Below are 19,844 nucleotides of genomic sequence, written 5' to 3' on the forward strand. Positions count from 1 at the left end.
GAAAAGTCCTCCACTCTGCAGGATCCACCTGAGCAGACCGTGGTTTAGCCCAGTCGGGTCCGGTCGCTTCGGGGCGACCCTTTCATCGGGAAAACAGAACTACTTGCAGGTGAACTAAACCAGATATGATCAGAAACTAAAACCAGGACAACACAGGATCCGTAAAACCTCCAGATGTTTCTGTGCATCGTGTGGGTGGTGAAAGGGTGAAAGTCCCAGAGAGGTCCGCATCTCTCTGCATCCAGCTGGTGGATCCACACAGAACCTGTCCTTTGGATCCACGCCGGCTCGTTTCCCACCGTCTCTGTCTGTGTCCTTCATCCTCTCACATATTAACATATCCAAATATCCTTCCGTCCAACTTTCTGTGCATCTGTCTCATCAACACTCCCTCCATCCCAGAACTCGGGTCACGGTGCGCAAAACAAAACAGCGCTGAGGGAGAAGAGCCGGTCCTCCCGCTCCCAGAGAGCAGCAGCAGCTTCAAACTACCTCCCAACGGGAGCAACAGGCCAAATGTGGAGAGGAAAGAAAAGTGACAACAAATCATAGGACAGGAGAGACGGAGAGTGAGAGCGGGACAGTTTGTCCATGGGTCTGAAGCACCGACCCAAACCAGCTCTGCATCCGTGGTCTTGTCCAGCTCCTGGGTTCCCGGCCCCGGATCAAACTTTATAGTAGATGTTAGCCGGGCTCTGTGGCGGCATCTCTTGGACGATGTAGACCGGATGTCCGTAGTCCCCGCTGACCTTCTCGTAGTGCGGACAGAAGACGCTGTCAGCAGTCCTGAGTGGGATGATGATGTCGCTGGGCTCCGAGCCATTGTTGTTCCCGCCGCCGCTGCTCCGTTTGGGCGTGGCCAGCGTGCTCAGTGAAAGCGTGGCTGTGTGCTGCGGAGAGTGCTTTCGGTGGCGCCTTCGGTACTTCAGCAGCAGCAGAACCAGCATGATGATGATGATGATGAAGATGACGCTGCCCGAGGCAATGCCGACAAAGATGGCTACCTCAGAGCCGATGATGCTGGAGGACTTCCCTCCGTTCTCGTTGGGTTCTCTTTCCCCCCCCTCTCTGGAATCTGCCGGAACAACAGAAAAGAGTCAAGCAGCCGGAAGACTTTTGGAAAAGAGACGAATTGTCACAGGGTTCTCCGGAGCATACAGAAGTGTGTTAACACGGGGAGCAACAGCTCCCGCTGCTCATTAATCTGGGAAGGGTCAAAGGTCATCTCCAAACCACTGAGACAGATGCTCTTCTAGCAGAGGACAGCCCAGCCGGTTTACCCACAGGTCAGAGGTCAAAAAACTCAAGAGCTCCATCTGCAGGCCCCAGTTAGCAGGTTTAAGGTCAAAGGTCATGGCAGCTTCACCTAGGGCCGTAGATTCACCTAAATGAACTACCGGACGTCTGAGACCAACGTGGAGCTCTCTACCCATAATGCACTGCAGCACAATCATCTAATCCCTGTGTTCTAGAGTGACCTGAAGTCTGGATCATAACACAGAACCATGATCCAAACGCAGCATTAGATCTACAACAGAACCAATCAGAGATCCAATCAGAACCTGCCTAATCCTTTAGAATTCTCCATGTTTTCACACACCTAATCCAGAAGACTCCGGTCTGACGTTCCATGCGTGGATTTGTTAGTGAAACTCAGATGCAGAGCTTTTGTGGGAAGGTCACATCTGATCCACAGCAGAAACTCCGACCTTGGATCTGGGGCGTCGCTGTCCGGCAGCAGACGCATCCCAGCCAACGCCGTTCAGGTGAATTACAGTCGGACAGGCAGCAACGGCTGCTCCACTTTCTGGCTCCCAGAGATGGATCCTCTGGTTCTGATCCAGCACCGAGGACAGGCTGTTCTCCCCGGGGCAGGAGAGTGTTTCCTGACTAGGCAAGATTACTGCGTTCCTCCTCGGCTCCCCTGTGGGTCTTGAGCCGAGGTAGTTAAGAGCTAACTGAGGTAACCAAAGCTAACGGAGATGGGTGGGCGCTTTCAGCCAGAAAACCGCGGCTTAGCGACTCGGCTACGCTCTGCCTTCCAGGCTGTAACACTTTAACTCTGTAAGACTTCCCGGAGCAAGTAGCTAGCGAAAGGTCTGGCGGCTAATCTGCTACCTGTCAATCAAATGGACACACCCCTAATTATTTACAATTTAAATCTTTAATTACATCTAAACAGATGCATTACAATAACATCACCCCCTCAGAGATGTCACGACTGTAAACTAGATCTATTAAAGCTAGAATGGCTTTTGAACCAGGCAGTAAACATGTTTGTTCCTGCTGTGAAGTCACGCTTTTAACATGGGAGTCAATGGGAACATGCTCTTTTCTGGAGCCTGCCCCTAGTGGATGAGGAAGGAACTGCAGTTGTGTCACTTCCATGTGAGATTCACATTTAGCAGCTGCAGTTTTCCCCCTGGGCTCTAACGAGTGGGATCGGTACCGCCGTGTCATTAGGAGACACAAAGGTGGAGGTGAGACCATGCCATACAGGTGTGGCCATCAGATCGTTTACCTGAAACCTCTAAAAAGGAGGCTTAAAGCTGGAATAAGACACTCCTGAGGAGACACCTCAGAGGAGACACCTCAGGAGTTCTGGAGGGGCCAGAGATCCCTATCCGTTTTACAGGCAACATAACCTCTCCACACACACACACACACCTGGTTGGCTCTTACAAACTACTTAACACCACCTGAGTGAACAGCTGAGCTCTAAACACCCATAAATCCTGCAGGTGTCTCAGGAAAAAGTCTCACCTGTTTTGAGCGGGACTTCATTGTGTTTGTTGTTGTTGTCTGGTGGAGAGAAGGTCACTCTGGGTGAAACGTCCTTAGGTGGGTCTGGGTCAGAGGGATCTGAGGGAGACCAGAAGATCTGGGATTAGAAGTCCGGATCTGCTAGGACCAGCAGGCTAACTGTGTGTGTGTGTGTGTGTGTGTGTGTGTGTGTGTGTGTGTGTGTGTGTGTGTGTGTGTGTGTGTGTGTGTGTGTGTGTGTGTGTGTGTGTGTGTGTGTGTGTGTGTGTGTGTGTGTGTGTGTGTGTGTGTGTGTGTGTGTGCGCGTGTGTGTGTGTGGTGAAATACTCACTCTGTCCCACTTTCATGACAATCTTCATGGACTTGGTCCTACAGACTCCTCCCTCCTGGTTATCGATGCCCTCCATGGTGCCATTAGATGTGGCTGTAGGAGGCGAAACCACACAAACAAGGTTAGCCTTAGGGGTGTGTGTGTGTGTGTGTGTGTGTGTGTGTGTGCGTGCGTGCGTGTGCCCCCGAAGAGAAGAGCGGTTTATTAAAATGTGTTTCAGGTCTAAAGGTATCAGATGTGGAGATGGAGACGATCTGATGGGACAAGGAGAAAAACAGAGAATGACAGGAAACGTGACGTTTCAGCTACGTGTAAAAATCTTATCCGAACAGCCTCTGTTTGGAGAAAGAGCTTACATCCTACAGAACTGATGAGCTAACGGCTAGACGGAATCTGAAGCTAACTTTGATCTTCTGAATATCTCAGCAGGTTCATGAGGAGTTGGTTCATAAACATGGTCCATCAGTTTCATGATGACTACAGAAGAGTGGGAAGGGCTTGATGTGGGAGGAGTCTAGAGCCTGGGTGGGTTGGGTCTAATGATGGGAGGTAACCAAGGTTAGGATGGGTCTGGTGGTAGGGAGGCCTGGTCCAGGTCAGTAACACGAGCCAACACACACACACACACACACACACCCTCCCTCCTCCTTCTCCCTCCCAGCTACCAATTGTTTTGATCTGAATCCTCCTGCTTCAATAAGATGGTGATGTCAGTGGACAAAGAGCCCCCACCCCACCCCCCACCCTTGACCTGTTGCATTCCAGCTGAGACGAAGACACATCAGAGACAAAGCAGCTCCCATCTCCGTTTTAAACCTGGTAGAACATTTCATCATCCTGCAGGATGTTCGAACACAGAGAAATGTGACAGCTACAAGAGGTCATGTGGAGGAACAGAGCTCCTGATTGGACATTTTATATTTGTGTCTTTTTGTGTCCCCAGAGACACCGAGCAGCAGCAGCATGTGTGCACGCTGGAGACAAAAGACATTTAAGAGTGTGTGAGAGGAAAATCAACTGTGTCATCTTTAATTTCTTCTTTCTCTTGAAATGCTGCTAAACTGGTTCTGGTGCCAAGGCAACGGGCCGGGCCTGACTTGGGTTTAACAGAATCTGAATGAATCTGCTGAAAGACTTGGCCCGCTGAGGCAGAACTAAGGCTAGCAGAAGTGTGTGTGTGTGTGTGTGTGTGTGTGTGTGTGTGTGTGTGTGTGTGTGTGTGTGTGTGTGTGTGTGTGTGTGTGTGTGTGTGTGTGTGTGTGTGCGTGTGTGTGCGTGTGTGTGCACGTGTGCGTGCGTGCCATCGACATAAATGTAGGTGCGTGCGTGCGTGCGTGCGTGTGTGTGTGGACACGTGAGAGTCTTTGTGAGACTGAAATATTCCCTGAGCTCGGTTCTGCTCTTTTTAAAATCATTTTTGAAGAATTTTTGTATTTTTAATTTTTGTTTTTGTGAAGCGACTCTGGATTTTTCTTGAGAGGTGCTATATAAAAGATCGTTTTCTTTATTTCATCTGTTTTCTTTCTCATGTGGTCACAGAGCAGAGGTGACCGCCCATCACAGCCATGTGAGGTAATGGCCTCTGACAGCAGGCGCCTTCGGTCCCGCTCTGAACCCCCGTGACCCTCTGGAACAGGCCGGTGCAGAGCTGGAATACCAGAGCTTCCCAACAACCAATGCTAATCACCATCAAGCTCTGTGGAAATAACATTTTACATCTATTGTTCAGATGCATTTGAGTCCGATGTACAATTAGCTCGGCTCTGAGAAGAGCTTCATTCCTTCTAGAGTAACATTTTTCTCACAGCTTCCAAACATCCAGGCTAAGCCCCGGAGGAGCTCCTCCCATCGCCGCCGGAGGGAAACGAGACTACTCACAGAAACTAACAGTTTGTTGTTGTTTGTTTCTCGGTTTTGAGAATGACGTCAGCAGCACACCGTCCCCACTGTAAATAGTGTTGGTAGCACACTGGTTCCCCTCTTGAGATGCCGGTGTTGGTACCAGATCGGCTCGGGTCCTGCGTCTGCTGATGACGTCACATCACGGCCAATCCACTCGGCTTTCACACGTACGTTTAGGAAAGACATCAGCAGTTTTGTTGATAAATTCTTGTTTGTTACACCTAAATGTCATTTGTTAATAAAACACCGTATTATCATTGTAAAGAATGTGAAACTACATAAACAACAACTGACAGCCAAAACACACAACAGGTCTGTGTATTTCTTAGTTGTTATGTCAATTCCTTCATTCCTTCATTCAAAATGCTGCATGCTGTCTTGTCAATAAAGTTCTTATACTTCATTTTGCCCCATGTCATCAAAACCAAGAGCTTTTGAGGGTCACCGTTTATCAGTTGGTCTCTTTGCTTTTAATTTACATTTCCTTTGGAAATGTAAACATTTGCTCTGAAAAGTGTTGATTTGTGGGCTACAGGACTACAACCACTAAGACTACACCCGCTAATGCTACAACCACTAAGACTACACCCGCTAGGACTACAACCACTAAGACTACACCTGCTAGGACTACACCCGCTAGGACTACAACCACTAAGACTACACCCGCTAATGCTACAACTACTAAGACTACACCCGCTAGGACTACAACCACTAAGACTACACCCGCTAGGACTACAACCACTAAGACTACACCTGCTAATGCTACAACTGCTAAGACACCCGCTAGGACTACAACCACTAAGACTACACCCGCTAGGACTACAACCACTAAGACTACACCCGCTAATGCTACAACTGCTAAGACTACACCCGCTAGGACTACAACCACTAAGACTACACCCGCTAGGACTACACCCGCTGGGACTACAACCACTAAGACTACACCTGCTAATGCTACAACTGCTAAGACTACACCCGCTAGGACTACAACCACTAAGACTACACCCGCTAGGACTACAACCACTAAGACTACACCCGCTAATGCTACAACTGCTAAGACTACACCCGCTAGGACTACAACCACTAAGACTACACCCGCTAGGACTACAACCACTAAGACTACACCTGCTAATGCTACAACTACTAAGACTACACCCGCTATGGCTACAACTGCTAAGACTACACCCGCTAATGCTAGAACTGCTAAGACTACACCCGCTATGGCTACAACTGCTAGGACTACACCCGCTAGGACTACAACCACTAAGACTACACCTGCTAATGCTACAACTACTAAGACTACACCCGCTATGGCTACAACTGCTAAGACTACACCCGCTAATGCTACAACTGCTAAGACTACACCCGCTATGGCTACAACTGCTAGGACTACACCCGCTAGGACTACAACCGCTAAGACTACACCCGCTAGGACTACAACCGCTAAGACTACAACCGCTAAGACTACAACCGCTAGGACTACAACCGCTAAGACTACAACCGCTAGGACTACACCCGCTAAGGCTACGCCCATAAATTTGTTCTGACCAATCAAAATCTTCATTGCCAACGTGCTAAAGTAACTTTTACGAACGTGGTATCATAACTTCCGTAAGTCTTACGTTCAAACAATCATCATCTGTGATATATTTGGCAGCTGCAGAACCCCGAGCCGGTTTGGTACCAACACCGGATGGTGGACCAGAATCTCCTCAAAGCCTTACAGAAGTCTTGCTCCATGGTCTCACCAAACTCCTCCCACACCCGTGTTTTTGCCTCCGTGACCACCGAGCTGCTTTTCACTTGGACTGCCGGTACCTGTCAGCTGCCTCTGGAGTCCCACAGGCCAGTAAGCCCCGATAGGACTCTTTGTTCAGCTTGACAGCATACCTAACCGCCGGTGTCCACCAGCGGGTTTGGGGGTTTTCGCCACTACAGGCACCGACAACCCTGCAGCCACCGCTCTGGTCAGCCGCCTCGACAATGGAAGCACAGAGCTCAATGTCCCAGCCTTCCCTGGAACGTGTTTGAAGTTGTGTCAGAGATGGGAACTGCAGCTCCTTCTGACTAGAGACTCCACCACACGTTCCCAGCAGACCCTCACAATATGCTTAGGCCTGCCAGGTCTGACCAGCTTCCTCCTCCACCATCGAAGCCAACTCACCACCAGTTTCACAGCTCCGCCCCTCGCTTCACCCACGTGTCCAAGACATGCGGCTGCAGATCAGATGAAACAACAACAAAGTCCATCATCAAATGGCGGCCTAAGGTATCCTAAGGTATCCTGGTGCCAAGAGCACATATGGACACATTTATGTCTGAACACGGTGTTCATTATGGACAATCCATGACTAACACAGAAATCCAATAACAAAACACCTCTCTGATTTAGATCAGGGCCGTTCCTCCCAACCACACCTCTCCAGGTCTCACTGGCTTTGCCCACATGAGCGTTAAAGTCCCCCAGCAGAACGAGGGAATCACCAGAAGGAGCGCTCTCCAGCACCTCCTCCAAGAACTCCAAAAGGGTGGCTGGTCTGAGCTGCAGCTTGGTGCATAAGCACAGACCACAGCCCTGCCCCTCTGGAGGAAACTGGTTCTGGAGCCAGAGCCACGTGTTGAGATGAGTCCAACTATATCTTCTCAGAACCTCTCAACCTCACACACCAACTCCGGCTCCTCCCCCACCAGAGAGGTGACATTCCACGTACCGGAGCCTTTAGCCAAGGATCAGACCGCCACGGTCCTCACCATCGGCTACTGCCCATCTCACACTACATTCAACCCCTTTGGCCCCTCCCATTAGTGGTGATCCCATAGGAAGAGGGACATATATCTCCTCTTCATGCTGTGCCCAGCAGTGCCCAAAGCCTGGCCACCAGGTGGGAGCAGGCGCACACCAGCACGCCCCAACTCCAGACCTGGCTCCAGAAGGGGGCCCCAGTGACCCGCGTCCAGGCGAGGGAACACCGTTTCTATGTGTGGTACTCGTCATAAGGGGTCTGTGGGCTGCACTCAGTCTGATCCCTCACCTAGGACCTGTTTGCTGTGGGTGACCCTACCAGAGGCATAAATCCTCAGACTGAGCTCCTAGGAGGACCGGGACACTCAAACCCCTCCACCACGGTTTGGTTGTAGCTCAGCATTCAACATTTTGAGTCTCCCAGAGATGTTTTCACCTTTGTGCAGAAATCTGGACTTTTTAATCTAGTTTGAGAATGTTCTCCACTTTTTGATGTCTCAGGCTCAAAATAAGTTTTGATGAAAGGACAAACAATTAAGTCCTTCAGGGGTTCTTCTGAGTTAAAAATACTCATGAATACGTATGTGGAGTAACTAGGTAGGTTTTAACGTTGCAAATCTGCAACGCCTGCCTCCACAGGTTAAGGCATTTTTACCCCAAACTGTAAAACCGAGAAATCTTTCGTTCGTTCGTTTGTTTAATTTATTTCAGTCAATCAATCAATAAAAGTTACATTAAAACAATTCATGTTCACAAATAATCATAAATGAAAAGGAGCAGAAAGAAGCAAAAACGTATATCTGCCCCCTTTTCACATCAAGACATTAGCTGTTCAACTCAAAGCCTGTCATTCACTTACCCCCCACCCCAACACAAAACAAATCTATCAGCCTACTTAAGGTCTTATTATTTCATCATGATACGTTTGACACTTTCTTTAAATACAGAAATTAGATTGTTTTATTTCACTGTCGAGACCATTCCATAAAGAGACACCTTTAATTGAGTACATGTTTTCATTATCGCTGTTTGGAATCTTGTTTTTTTAAATATCAATTCCTTTTAGATTATAATTAATTTCTGTTTTTACAAATTTCTTTTGAACATTTATTGGTAGAACTCCTTTATGTGCTTTGTAAATGAGTTTTAATAAATGATATTCTACTGGTTTGTCTAATCTCATTAGGTCTGGTTGTGAAAACATCGGATCCGTGTGATCCCTGTATCCACTTCCACCAATAACTCCCACTGCTCTTTTCTGTAAAAGAAAAATTGAATGTGTATATGTTTTGCAGGTTCTTCCCCATCCTTCGATACAATATGTCAGATATGGAAGAATTAATGAGTTATACAGAATATACAAAGCTTTCATGTTCAACAATTCCTTCGTCTTATTTAGTACTGAAATAGATCGAGATGTTTTAATTTTAACAGCATTTATGTGAGACTTCCACAATAAATGTTCGTCAATAATGACACCTAACAACGTAACTTCTTTTACTCTTTCTATCTCAATTCCTTCAACATTTAATGATATGTCAGCACTTTTTTACTACTACAAAAAACTATAAACTTAGTTTTATCGATGTTTAAAGAAAGCCTGTTGATATCAAACCATGTTTTCATTTTTGCTAATTCATTTTCAACTGCATTTAAAACATCTTTTATATTTTCCTCCTGAATAAAATAAGGTAGTGTCATCTGCAAATAGTATGCACTTGAATAATTTAGAAACCATAGCAATATCGTTAACATACAAAAAAAGAGTTTTTCCTCCTGGAGCCTTTCGTTTTTACCCCAAAACTGTAAAACCGATAAACCTTTCTGTACATTCATCTCTCCTGAATAACAACATGATTAAAGATGTGGTGAAATCCCTCCGAGTCATGTCCCCTCCTCCTCTCCTAGCTCCCCCTCATTAGCTCATTGTCGTCACTCTTTCTGGCCCCTTTCCCTCCTTATTCATGTCCTCCCCTCCTCTTCAGCTCACGTAATCATGCAGCTTGCTGGCTGCTCGGCTGCAGGCCACACTGCCGCTAACAATCACATCAAACTCGTCTGCACTCAGCTGTGGCTGCGTTCTGCACTTTAAAAACAGAAACGTGCACGGAAGCGCACAGAACGATAGTGGTGGCTCAGCCTGCATTCAGCAGCTCATCCTGAAGAAACACGGTCCCACAAACATCAACATCTTTGCTTCATTTACATCCGTCTGATGTGGGCTACAGGGGCTAATCCGATTGGTTGAGCCTCAGATCCTACAAGTGATGTGGATGTGAGAAGAAACGACGGATTAAACGCCGCTTAATTAATTACGTATTGAGTGCTCACTCCAAGAGACTAATGAAACCCTCACGGTGGACTTCTCTGAGACAGTGTCACATTCTTATGGTTCTTGGATGGTGCCTTTGGGAGTGGAGGCGCACACACACACACACACACACACACACACACACACACAAACACACACACACAGCAGCAGTGGCAGCTCCCATTGCAGCCGGAGGGACACCAATTAAAGACCAATTCTGAAAGAGGCTAAGAGTCATGTATTTTGGCAATCGCCACATTTTTACTCCTGTAATCACCATCCTTAATGAGCACCACCCCCCAGTAGCCAAAGGTCATAACCAGCCATCCTGAACTTTGTTTCTAATTAAATCCTACAGATGCTCCAATGAAATCAGGCCCGATGACACGTTTTTTAAATGATCGGAATCGGGTGGACATGACCAGATTTAACCTTAAGGAACAACATTGACTTTTTAAATTTGCCCTGAGATGGAGATTTTCAAACATGATCACAGCTCATAACTTTACAAAATTTAAGGCAGCCAGGGATTCTGACACCAACACATGTAGCTGTTAGCTAGCAGCTAACAAAAAGCTAACGTGTCTCCACAGGAGGAGAAGAGATGCGGTTGGGACGTATTTTTCACCAGACAGCAAAGGCAGTGCAACAACCAATTGTAACGTTTGCATCCTGGGTATTTAACATGGTGGTAAAGACAGTTCAACATAACGAATCTGATACGCCACCTTAAAAACTAACTTCTGCTTTCTCTTTCGGCTTTTCCCTCCATGTGTCACCCAAGCCCCCACAATGCGGGTGAAAAATTGAAGCTAAACGCAGAAATGAAATAAATTGCAGTTCCACCCTCATGCACTAGGGGCTGGTGTCAGAAGCGAGCAAATCCTCATTGACTCCCATGTTAAAAATACCAATTTCACAGCAGAAATAAACATGTTTACAGCCTGGTACCAAAACATGTTTTTGGTTTAAATGATCTAGTTTACACTCATGACAACTCTGAGGGGGGTGAATTTTTTTCTCACTCTTCTGTTTAAGTGTATTAAAAGCCTAAAATTCTGTATAATTAATGAGCATCCGACCCACGTGACCGCAGAGCTAGCTCCGTGGAAAAGCCTCAGTAGAGCCTCGGTCTGGCCTGGAAACTGCTCTGGGATTTTGAGTCTCTGTGTTTGTGTATTCTTTTTTGGATATTATTTGTGCAATTGTTGGACAAAATGACTTGCTGTGGCATTAATTGTACTAATAGAGCATCCAATGAGTCTCCACTTCCTTTTTTCGGTAAGTAAAATTATATTTATGTATTTTAGGTCACTGCCGAGCTGAGCTTAGATTTTAACATGTACTGTTTAACCATGAAATTTACCCAGTGCATTTAACATAATGCTGCACTTTAGAAAATGGGTTGAAATATAACATGTTGGTGGAGTTGGGTTCCGACTATCGGCTTGTGGAGCTCTCGGGAGACCGATGTTTTCCACCCGGTTCTCCCTCCCCGCAGCTCGGCGCATCTGTCTGATTGCGGCGCTTGTCTGCTGCACGGCTGCCGGCTTGTGGAGCTCTCGGAGACCTCTGTGTTCCACCCGGTTTTACCCAGCGGTCAGCCCGGCGTACCTCTGACTCAGAAGCTCTGGTGTTGTGCACAGTTAACTCCGGTTGTAGCTAGGTTGCTACCTCCGTTAGCTTAGCTCCCACCTCCGTGTTAGCTTTGGGTTAGCTTCAGGTTAGCTTGTAGCTAGTTCGACCGGGTGTCGTCAGTTGATCCCAGCTTTACAGCCCCACCCTCAGCTCCACCTCTCTTCCTTTTTATGGAATTGTCTGGGCTTGACGGAACCTGTGACACGGTCAAAATGGCGGTGGTGGCCACCTCCCATTTTTCTTCAAAAACGTGTTATTGGAGCCTATGGAAACCCATTGTCCAATATTTATATGTCGAAGGTGTCACCACAGCAAATTACCTGTCTCCGTTTAGTTCTAATCTGTCAACTTAAAAACAAACATCCAGGTCACTGCAGCAATGTGGAGATGAACATGAAGCTCACAGACGCTGAAACATTTATTTTAAGTAACAAGAAATTGCCTGAAGACAGCAAAAAGTTCACAGTGCATTTATCACCGTTGGTGAAGATTTGCTCTTGACACTGGTGGGGACTCATAAATCTATCTAGCCCATCCCCCAGTGTGTTTACCTAAATCCTTCTTTTATTCTCTTGTGCTGTCTTAACATCACAATTTACCCACTGGAATTAATAAAGCATTCATTTATTCATTCATTCATTCATACAGATGTAGGACCCTAACTAATTCTAAAGACAGATCAGCCGTATGGATCAGAGACAACTGTGCTGCTAGATATGGGTTGACGCCTTGCCTCTTTCTCCCTGCTGTGACAGCTCACAGATGGTGGAGGTGGAGCCTCACAGATGGTCCTATCCACAGCCCAGACCCCCCGCCACCACCGGCGCCACACAGAACGTTCAGGCTGCCTGCTGTATTTCAGACCAGGGGGCCCTCCCAAGATGGTACCGGTTCTGAGAGGATATTTGATGCAATCTACCGCTGAGTGAGCCATTAGGCCCTGTACATGATCCACTGGGCCCGTTAGGTCCATTGTGTGACCCATTAGTCCTGTTAGGCCCAGTGTGTGACAAGTTAGTCCCCAAGTGTAACCCGTAAGTGTGACCCAGCAGGCCCAGTACTTACAGATGATGTAGTAGTCCTTTCCCTTGAAGAACTCCAGACCCCACAGGTTGGGGCTGAACTCCTGGAACTTCAGCGTGAACTTCACATCCTGGTCTGGTTTGACGCAGTTGAGCAGCGGCGTGTCAGCCTTGGTGATGGTACAGCTCTCCAGCTGCTCCCTGGGAACCATGTACACCTTGTAGTACTCCACACCGTCGCCCACACCTCCGTCTACACGGGGACAAACTATGTCCAATTTATCCCCAATCTGTGGGTACAGAACCACTCCTTTTCCAGGAACGAATCTGAAAGGAGACACAAAACCATTAGAAACCAGACTGGACTCTAGAATACATTAAACCTGCTGGTTCTGGTCCAAGGATCCGCTCCAGAACCCAGAAGAGTCTGATGAGCTAACTGATGCTGTCCATTCATTTAAATGATGGATGGTCCTCAAAACCATAGCAACTAGTGAATGATTACTCCATTAAACCGGCGGGAAGATGTAAATACATACACTAAAAACAGGAAGTTACTTCAAAATAAAAGAATATTCTTAATTTTCAGGAAATTATTTTAATAAACATTGTTTGTGTTTGGATTGTAAACATGGAAATGAGGGTCTGAGCAGTGAAAACCCAACATGTTCTCTTAAAACCAGCAGAACCAGCTGATCAAAGCATCACTTGTTCACTTTTCCTCTGGGATTTGCAAGGCAAACATGATGGAGCTTTAACAGCATTCCCTTCATCACACTAACCGGGTTCTGATCCAGAAGCATCTAGACTAGACTGGTTCTGGTCTGAGTCCGAATGACTACATGTCCTTGGAAAGAGTTCTTGAGGTTAGGACCTGGACCGCACAATACTGGGATTTTTATGAAGCCAACACGGAAATGACAAAAACTGCAGTTCCACCCCCATCCACTAGGGGCTGGCGGCAGAAGTGAGCAAATCCTCATTGACTCCCATGTTAAAAGTCATTTTCACTGCAGAAATAAACATGTTTACAGCCTGGTTCAAAAACCCATTCTAGGTTTAATAGATCTAGTTTATGTTCATGACAACTCTGAGGGGCGAATGTTTTTGTAACTCTTCTGTTTAAGTAGAAATTAATGCTTGAAAGTCTGAATAATTAGTGAGCTTCAGAGCGCTTAGAGCTAGCTCTGGGGAAAGGCCTCAGCCTTGGCCTCACGTTAACACATGTTCGGCTCTGTGTGTGTGTGTGTGTGTGCGTGCGTGCGTGCGTGTGTGTGTGTGTGTGTGTGTGTGTGTGTGTGTGTGTGTGTGGATGTTAATCGTGGAATTATTTGGACAGAGACAAGCTGTGGTTACTGACTGCACTAATAGATCACCCAAGCAGTTCCTGCTTCTTTTTCATTCAAACAGCTTTTTACGGTGACACTGCTTTTATTTTGACAGTGAGCTGGCAAATTAGCATTTTGAGGGATCGTGACATCTAAAAAAAATACATATGGCAAATTTTACAGGTTGCACACAATTAATTACAACAACGGGCAACTTTATATTTCTGTAATTGTATTTCCAATAAAAAAAAACTACAGTTTTGTGCATTCTTCTCAGCCGTTCCAAGCATAACGGTTTGACACAATGCATTGTGGGATACCATCCTCAGTACAGTGGATGGAGCAAGAACACATCCGGGAACTCTGAGCATACTCGCATGTCAGCGTTCATAGAATTGGAACTGTTCTCGGTCCAGTGATGACGTGTCACAAGGACTTGATGTTTCTGGCTCAGGCAGCTGTCACTCAAACGCTAGGACTGGTCACTTTAAACTAGGGATGTCCCGATCCGATCACATGATCGGAAATCGGCCCGATCACGTGGTTTCAGACTCGATCCGGACTCGGGCTTTACTTCCCGATCCAAGCACACTGAGCACATTGTTCCCAGGGGCCCCTGCAATGATAATCCGGCCCTGGGCGTCACCAAAGACTACATAATTAACACACAGTCATTTGTGTCCGTTCATTTTCTCTCTGGTAAGTTCTGTCTGCATTTGAGCATGACGTGTGGACACGCTGCCTCCGCTGCAGTGCTCGTCATTAGCGCAGCCGGGCAGGGCAGCGCACACTCTGCTTTTTTTGCGATCAATAGATGAATTTGATCTGCTAGTTAAAAAGTTACTTGTGAGGTGAAAAAGAAGGAAGCAGACAGGAGTTTTTCTGGAGGACTGGGAGATGCAGGAAGAATCAGAGACAGACAGGACAGGAAGAGAGGAAAATAAAACCAAGAAAACAAAACAAAGTTCTTAAAAAAATAAAATGTAGGTAGATTTATGCCACTACACGTTTGTACCTGTATAAAGCAATAATTTATCAGCATGTAGTATTTGTATAGTTGATACAATTCAGATCATCTTCAAAACTCCGTCCCATGCCCAGGGGCGTATCTAAGCATTTTGAGGGCCGAGGCAAAATAGACCCCTGCCAGGTATTTTAAGTAGAAGTGCTATCTGTTTTTATATTAGACTTTTTATGTTTGCAATAAAGTTCAAAAGTGAAGAATTTATGTTATTTATTGCTTGACTGTTCATGCTACCTCACAGAAGTGACCTGTTGTTAAAAATTAAAATAAAAAAGTAATTAAATAAAAAATAAGGAACATTTTGGAACAGTTTCTTCCTTTTCTTTATTCATTCTTTTTATGTATTGAAAGTATCGGATCGGGACTCAGTATCTGCAGATTCTCAAAATCAAATGACTCGGACTCGAGGGCAAAAACACCTGATCGGGACATCCCTACTTTAAGTGGCTGCATTATGTGTGTTTCCATGGAAACCAGACTATGATCAGAAATGATGCAACAACCTGTGGGAATGTGTGGGATCTAAAAGTCCAGCTGGACTGTTTGGATCTCTGTAAATAAAACCAGACTCTGGGTTGGTTCTGAATCTAGCCCAGTTCTGCAGATCAGGGTCCAGCTTTACTGGGATCCAGAACCAGAATCGAGAGCTAAACCCTGAACTGTTTCTCCCTCTGCTTCGAGCAGGTATGTGTCACACACACACACACACACACACACACACACACACACACACACACACACACACACACACACACACACACACACACACAGCTAGGCCGAGCCAGAACTTTACTCCCCCACTCTGCCCTCACCCCCTGCAGGGATGCGCTCAGCAGTGGGACACAGGCTCAGGAGGAGAGATAGGAGAAGAGTGTGCTGAACGTCTCCGCCTCGCAGCGCCATCTGGTCCCATCTTCTGTGAGAGTGGAGAAGTCGGAGGGACAGAGGAGACGAGGAGATGAGAAGGAAGAAAAGGAGGAAAGCCTGCAGCAATCGACTCCTCTTTATGTATCTGAGCATTCATTCATTCACTCATGCATGAGTTCAAAAAGCATCTCTACACAGCCACCGTGAACATTAACCTGACTCACAAAACCACATCCCAACCGGCTCAAAACCAGGTTGTTGGGAAGAACCTGGGCTGGAGAACCGGTACCGGGTCACGGATCCACACCCAGACTGAAGACCAATACGTGGATTTTTCACCTTTATAAAGGTTGTGACCTCCTCTTGGCCAGGACTCCCTTTGTTCATCTCAATGGGGTCTCCCTGGTTAAATAAAGAGTGAATAAAAGGAATAATGAAACAAATTTCATCGGAACCACGCTGCCATGGAGGCATCTAGAACTGTTAAAGACACTTAGGGTCATAACACCTTAGTAAACCACCTGGAGAACCCGAGGAGCTCTGATCCAGCAGGTGGACTCTTCAGTTACAGATTAAGAGTATGACTATGTCTGAGAAATCTCTGGTGTCTTTTATTTCTGCAGACTTTGATCAATTTCAGCTTTTATTTTGAAGGGTACATCTGGTGTATTCCCGCAGACCCTCATTCATCAGCTGTACTAACGCACAGATCTGTGTGCAGGAATGATTTCACGCTCGGTGTGGTGATGACCATCTAGTACCGCTGTATAAATGTTCCCGAAACGCAGAACGGCTGTGACCATGCGTTTGACCAGCATCTAGTGGTAGAACGGGGGGACCACAACACTGAAGGTCTCAGCCCTCACCCAGTCAGTAATGATATCTGTGGAGAAACAGCTGCCTAACATCCCTGCTGATAGAGCCTAGGAAGACACCTGTGACCCACGGGAACCTGACATGGTAGCATGGCTCATCTGCTGACAGAGCACGCTCTTTGGAGGAAACGGTCCTCCGTGAGCGCTCTGATCTGATTGGTGAGAATTCAGAGTGGCTCCTGAGCAGATACCGCTTCCGGAAGAAGATCCTTCTGGAGCTCCGCTGGAATGTGCGACCTTTGTGGAGCCACAGACACACCACACCGGTCAGATTCCAGTCCAGATCCAGTATTGATGACTTTAGGGGTTTGTGCCACTGGGACCTTCCAACAAGATGGCAGACAGTCCAGCCATCCCTGAGCAGCATCATCACATTAAGAACACTGTGGAGTTTTAAGGGAGAAGAATCAGGAAGTTTGTTTACTTCCTTGATTTATTCTCAGCTTCAACAAAACCAACAGCTCTGTGTCACCAACAACGTGGGAGATCCCCACTAGAACCCACCAGAAGCTCCTCCTACTCGGCTCCCTAACATCCGGGTGTTGCCACGGAAACCAGACCGACTGACAGCTCTGCTCTCAGACAGCAAACATTTCCAAGCAGAACATCCTCCATGGAACATTCAGTCTGTTACTCTACGGGTTTTCAGAGAACCTCTCCTCTGCCCCGGACCTTCTGGTTCCTCCTGAGCTCAGAACATCTGCCTCGATCTGACTGTCACTGATGTTTCTGTTTCATTCCCTTAGTAACACAGGAACACCCTCGTGAGCTTTAGAGAAGTCTTGCTTTCATTAACTAAAAATTATCCTTTTTTCGTAGCGAATGACGTTTCACAAACTAAAATGAAAACATAAACGCAAATAAAGACTAAATTTGGATGAAAATTGACCAACATTTTGGAATGACAACGAAAATTGACTAAATTCCAATCAGAAAACTGGAAAGATGGGCAACCGAAAAAGAACCAATCAGCAAATGGAACTGGCGGGGCTAGATAATATAATAGCCAATCAGAGTCCGGAGTCAGCCATTGTTTGAACCTGAACAAGCTTCCGTTAAACAGACTCAGACTTCGCTCTCAGACTGCAGGTCTACTGGTGGTTCCCAGAATATCTAAAATTAGGATGGGAGGCAGATCTTTTAGTTATCAGGCTCCTCTCCTGTGGAACCAGCTCCCAGCTTTAGTCCATGAGGCAGACACTTTGTCTACTTTTAAGAATAGGCTTAAAACATTTTTATATGATAGGGCCTATGGTTAAAATCTGATGTTAGCCTAAATCTGGACAAGTGGTGGAGTAGAGGGAGGTGGAGTGTACAGTCGGTAAAGACGGCTCTCCCTTGCCCTGCCTACAACATGCCTCCATCTAAAAAGGTTAGGTTATCCAGAGTTATCTCTGTAGTTATGCTGCTATAGGCTTAGACTGCTGGAGGACACACTGACCACTTTTCACACTCTACTACTTTATTCTACAATCTGCTCTTTAACTGTACTATTTCCTGCAATTTCAGCTGTTAACTTTATTTTCTCTCTAAGTGTTTTTCTCCCCAGAAGAAGCTACAATGATGCTCTGCTGAGCTGTGGTGGCCTCATGGAGGGGGCCATCGACTAGCAAACTGCTGCTAACCACTAAAACATTCTCCCTCTCCAGATAATAACTTTTTGCTTTCCTTGACGTTGGATGTGCTTCTACTAGTTTACCCGTTTAATTATAGATTCACTAGGATAAATACAATAAAGTTTATCTCATTAAATAGAATATTTACTAAGAAATCGCAGTGTAACATGTGTGCGTGCGTGCGTGCGTGCGTGTGTGTGTGTGTGTGTGTGTGCTCTGTCTTCTCGATCCCCAGTGAGTCGTGGAGGATGGCTGCTTATACTGAGCCAGGATTCTCTGGAGGTTTCTTCCTGTTAAAAGGGAGTTTTCCTCTCCACTGTTGCTGCATGCTTGCTTAGTATGAGGATCGCTGTATAGTCACTGAGACTAGTCAGTGACTTGATGCAATTTGCTGGGTTCCTTATATAGGAAACATTATTTCTGATTGGTTTAATGAACTGTGAATTGGAATGTGAAGTGCCTTGAGACGACTCTTGTCGTGATTTGGCGCTATATAAATAAACTTGAATTGAATTGAATCCCAAAACTCGCCCTTGCGCCCTTCAACTGCGCGTTCCCGTCCAGGGGTGCGAGTGCGTAGGGTGTCCCGATTCTCAAGTGCGGAAGTTGACCACGCCCTCATCGCACCCTTAATCTGCACTTCAACCAAGTCTGCAGTGATGCAGACCTCGGACAAGGGAATTACCCACAAATCATTGCTGCAGGAGAAAAGGCTCAAGTTCCTCTTCTGAAAATATGTATTTTCTAATTAAATGAGTTGATTTTAGGCCGATTAGTTGATGCTCTGAATGTTTTAGCTAAAACAGCAATAAAGTTACATTTATTTCAAATAATTGTTTTGTTATTTCTTTGAAAGTTGTTAATAAAGGTTTTTGATAAAAGTTTCACAGCAGCCAGCATCCTGGCATGCGTTGCGATCGATGACACAATGCTCCCCGTCTCAATTCTGTAATAATTTGCACATTTATGCACTACGCACTCGAACCCTACTGCGCACTTTCTCCTAGTGCACTTTGCTGAAGTCTGCAGGGACCAGTGCAAGTGCTGAGATTGGGCCATAAAAGGAGCCTAAGCCACGCCCATCTACTTCTGCATCATGGGTCCCCGGAACAACGAAAAAATGAATGCAAGTGAACAGGGCTAAAAACGCTATTTTACTGCACGTTAAACAGATTTTTATTTTATCAATATTGAGAAACTGTCAGAGTTGATGTTGGTATTTTATTGATCCGAAGTGCGAAACATACATTTCACTCATTTCTCTAGTTTCAGTAGGTGTGGTTAACATTTCCTCTAGTTACAAACTGTTGCATCAGCAGAAAAAACCTGTTTCAGTCGACTAAATTATACATTTCTATAAAAGACTACATTTAACACTGCTTTAGAGGTCATGATGTGACCATCTATGGTTATTGAGGGTTTCC

The 19,844-nt window shown here is 46.2% G+C and overlaps 1 protein-coding gene across 1 annotated transcript in view; it reads right to left on the reverse strand.

Annotated features, from left to right (window-relative positions):
• Positions 1 to 436: 436 nt before the first annotated feature.
• efnb2a (ephrin-B2a) overlaps positions 437 to 19,844 on the reverse strand; it is a 24,136-nt gene continuing 4,728 nt past the window's right edge. The window contains exons 2-5 of the mRNA XM_015955042.3: positions 12,754 to 13,037; positions 3,095 to 3,187; positions 2,764 to 2,862; positions 437 to 1,075 (exon numbers count right to left, since the gene is read on the reverse strand). Coding sequence (XP_015810528.1) covers positions 666 to 1,075; positions 2,764 to 2,862; positions 3,095 to 3,187; positions 12,754 to 13,037 — 886 coding nt within the window. The 3' untranslated portion in view covers positions 437 to 665. The remainder of the gene's footprint in view (positions 1,076 to 2,763; positions 2,863 to 3,094; positions 3,188 to 12,753; positions 13,038 to 19,844) is intronic.

The sequence above is a fragment of the Nothobranchius furzeri genome, chromosome 7 (assembly GCF_043380555.1).
Source record: "Nothobranchius furzeri strain GRZ-AD chromosome 7, NfurGRZ-RIMD1, whole genome shotgun sequence".
Classification (NCBI taxonomy): Eukaryota; Metazoa; Chordata; class Actinopteri; order Cyprinodontiformes; family Nothobranchiidae; genus Nothobranchius; species Nothobranchius furzeri.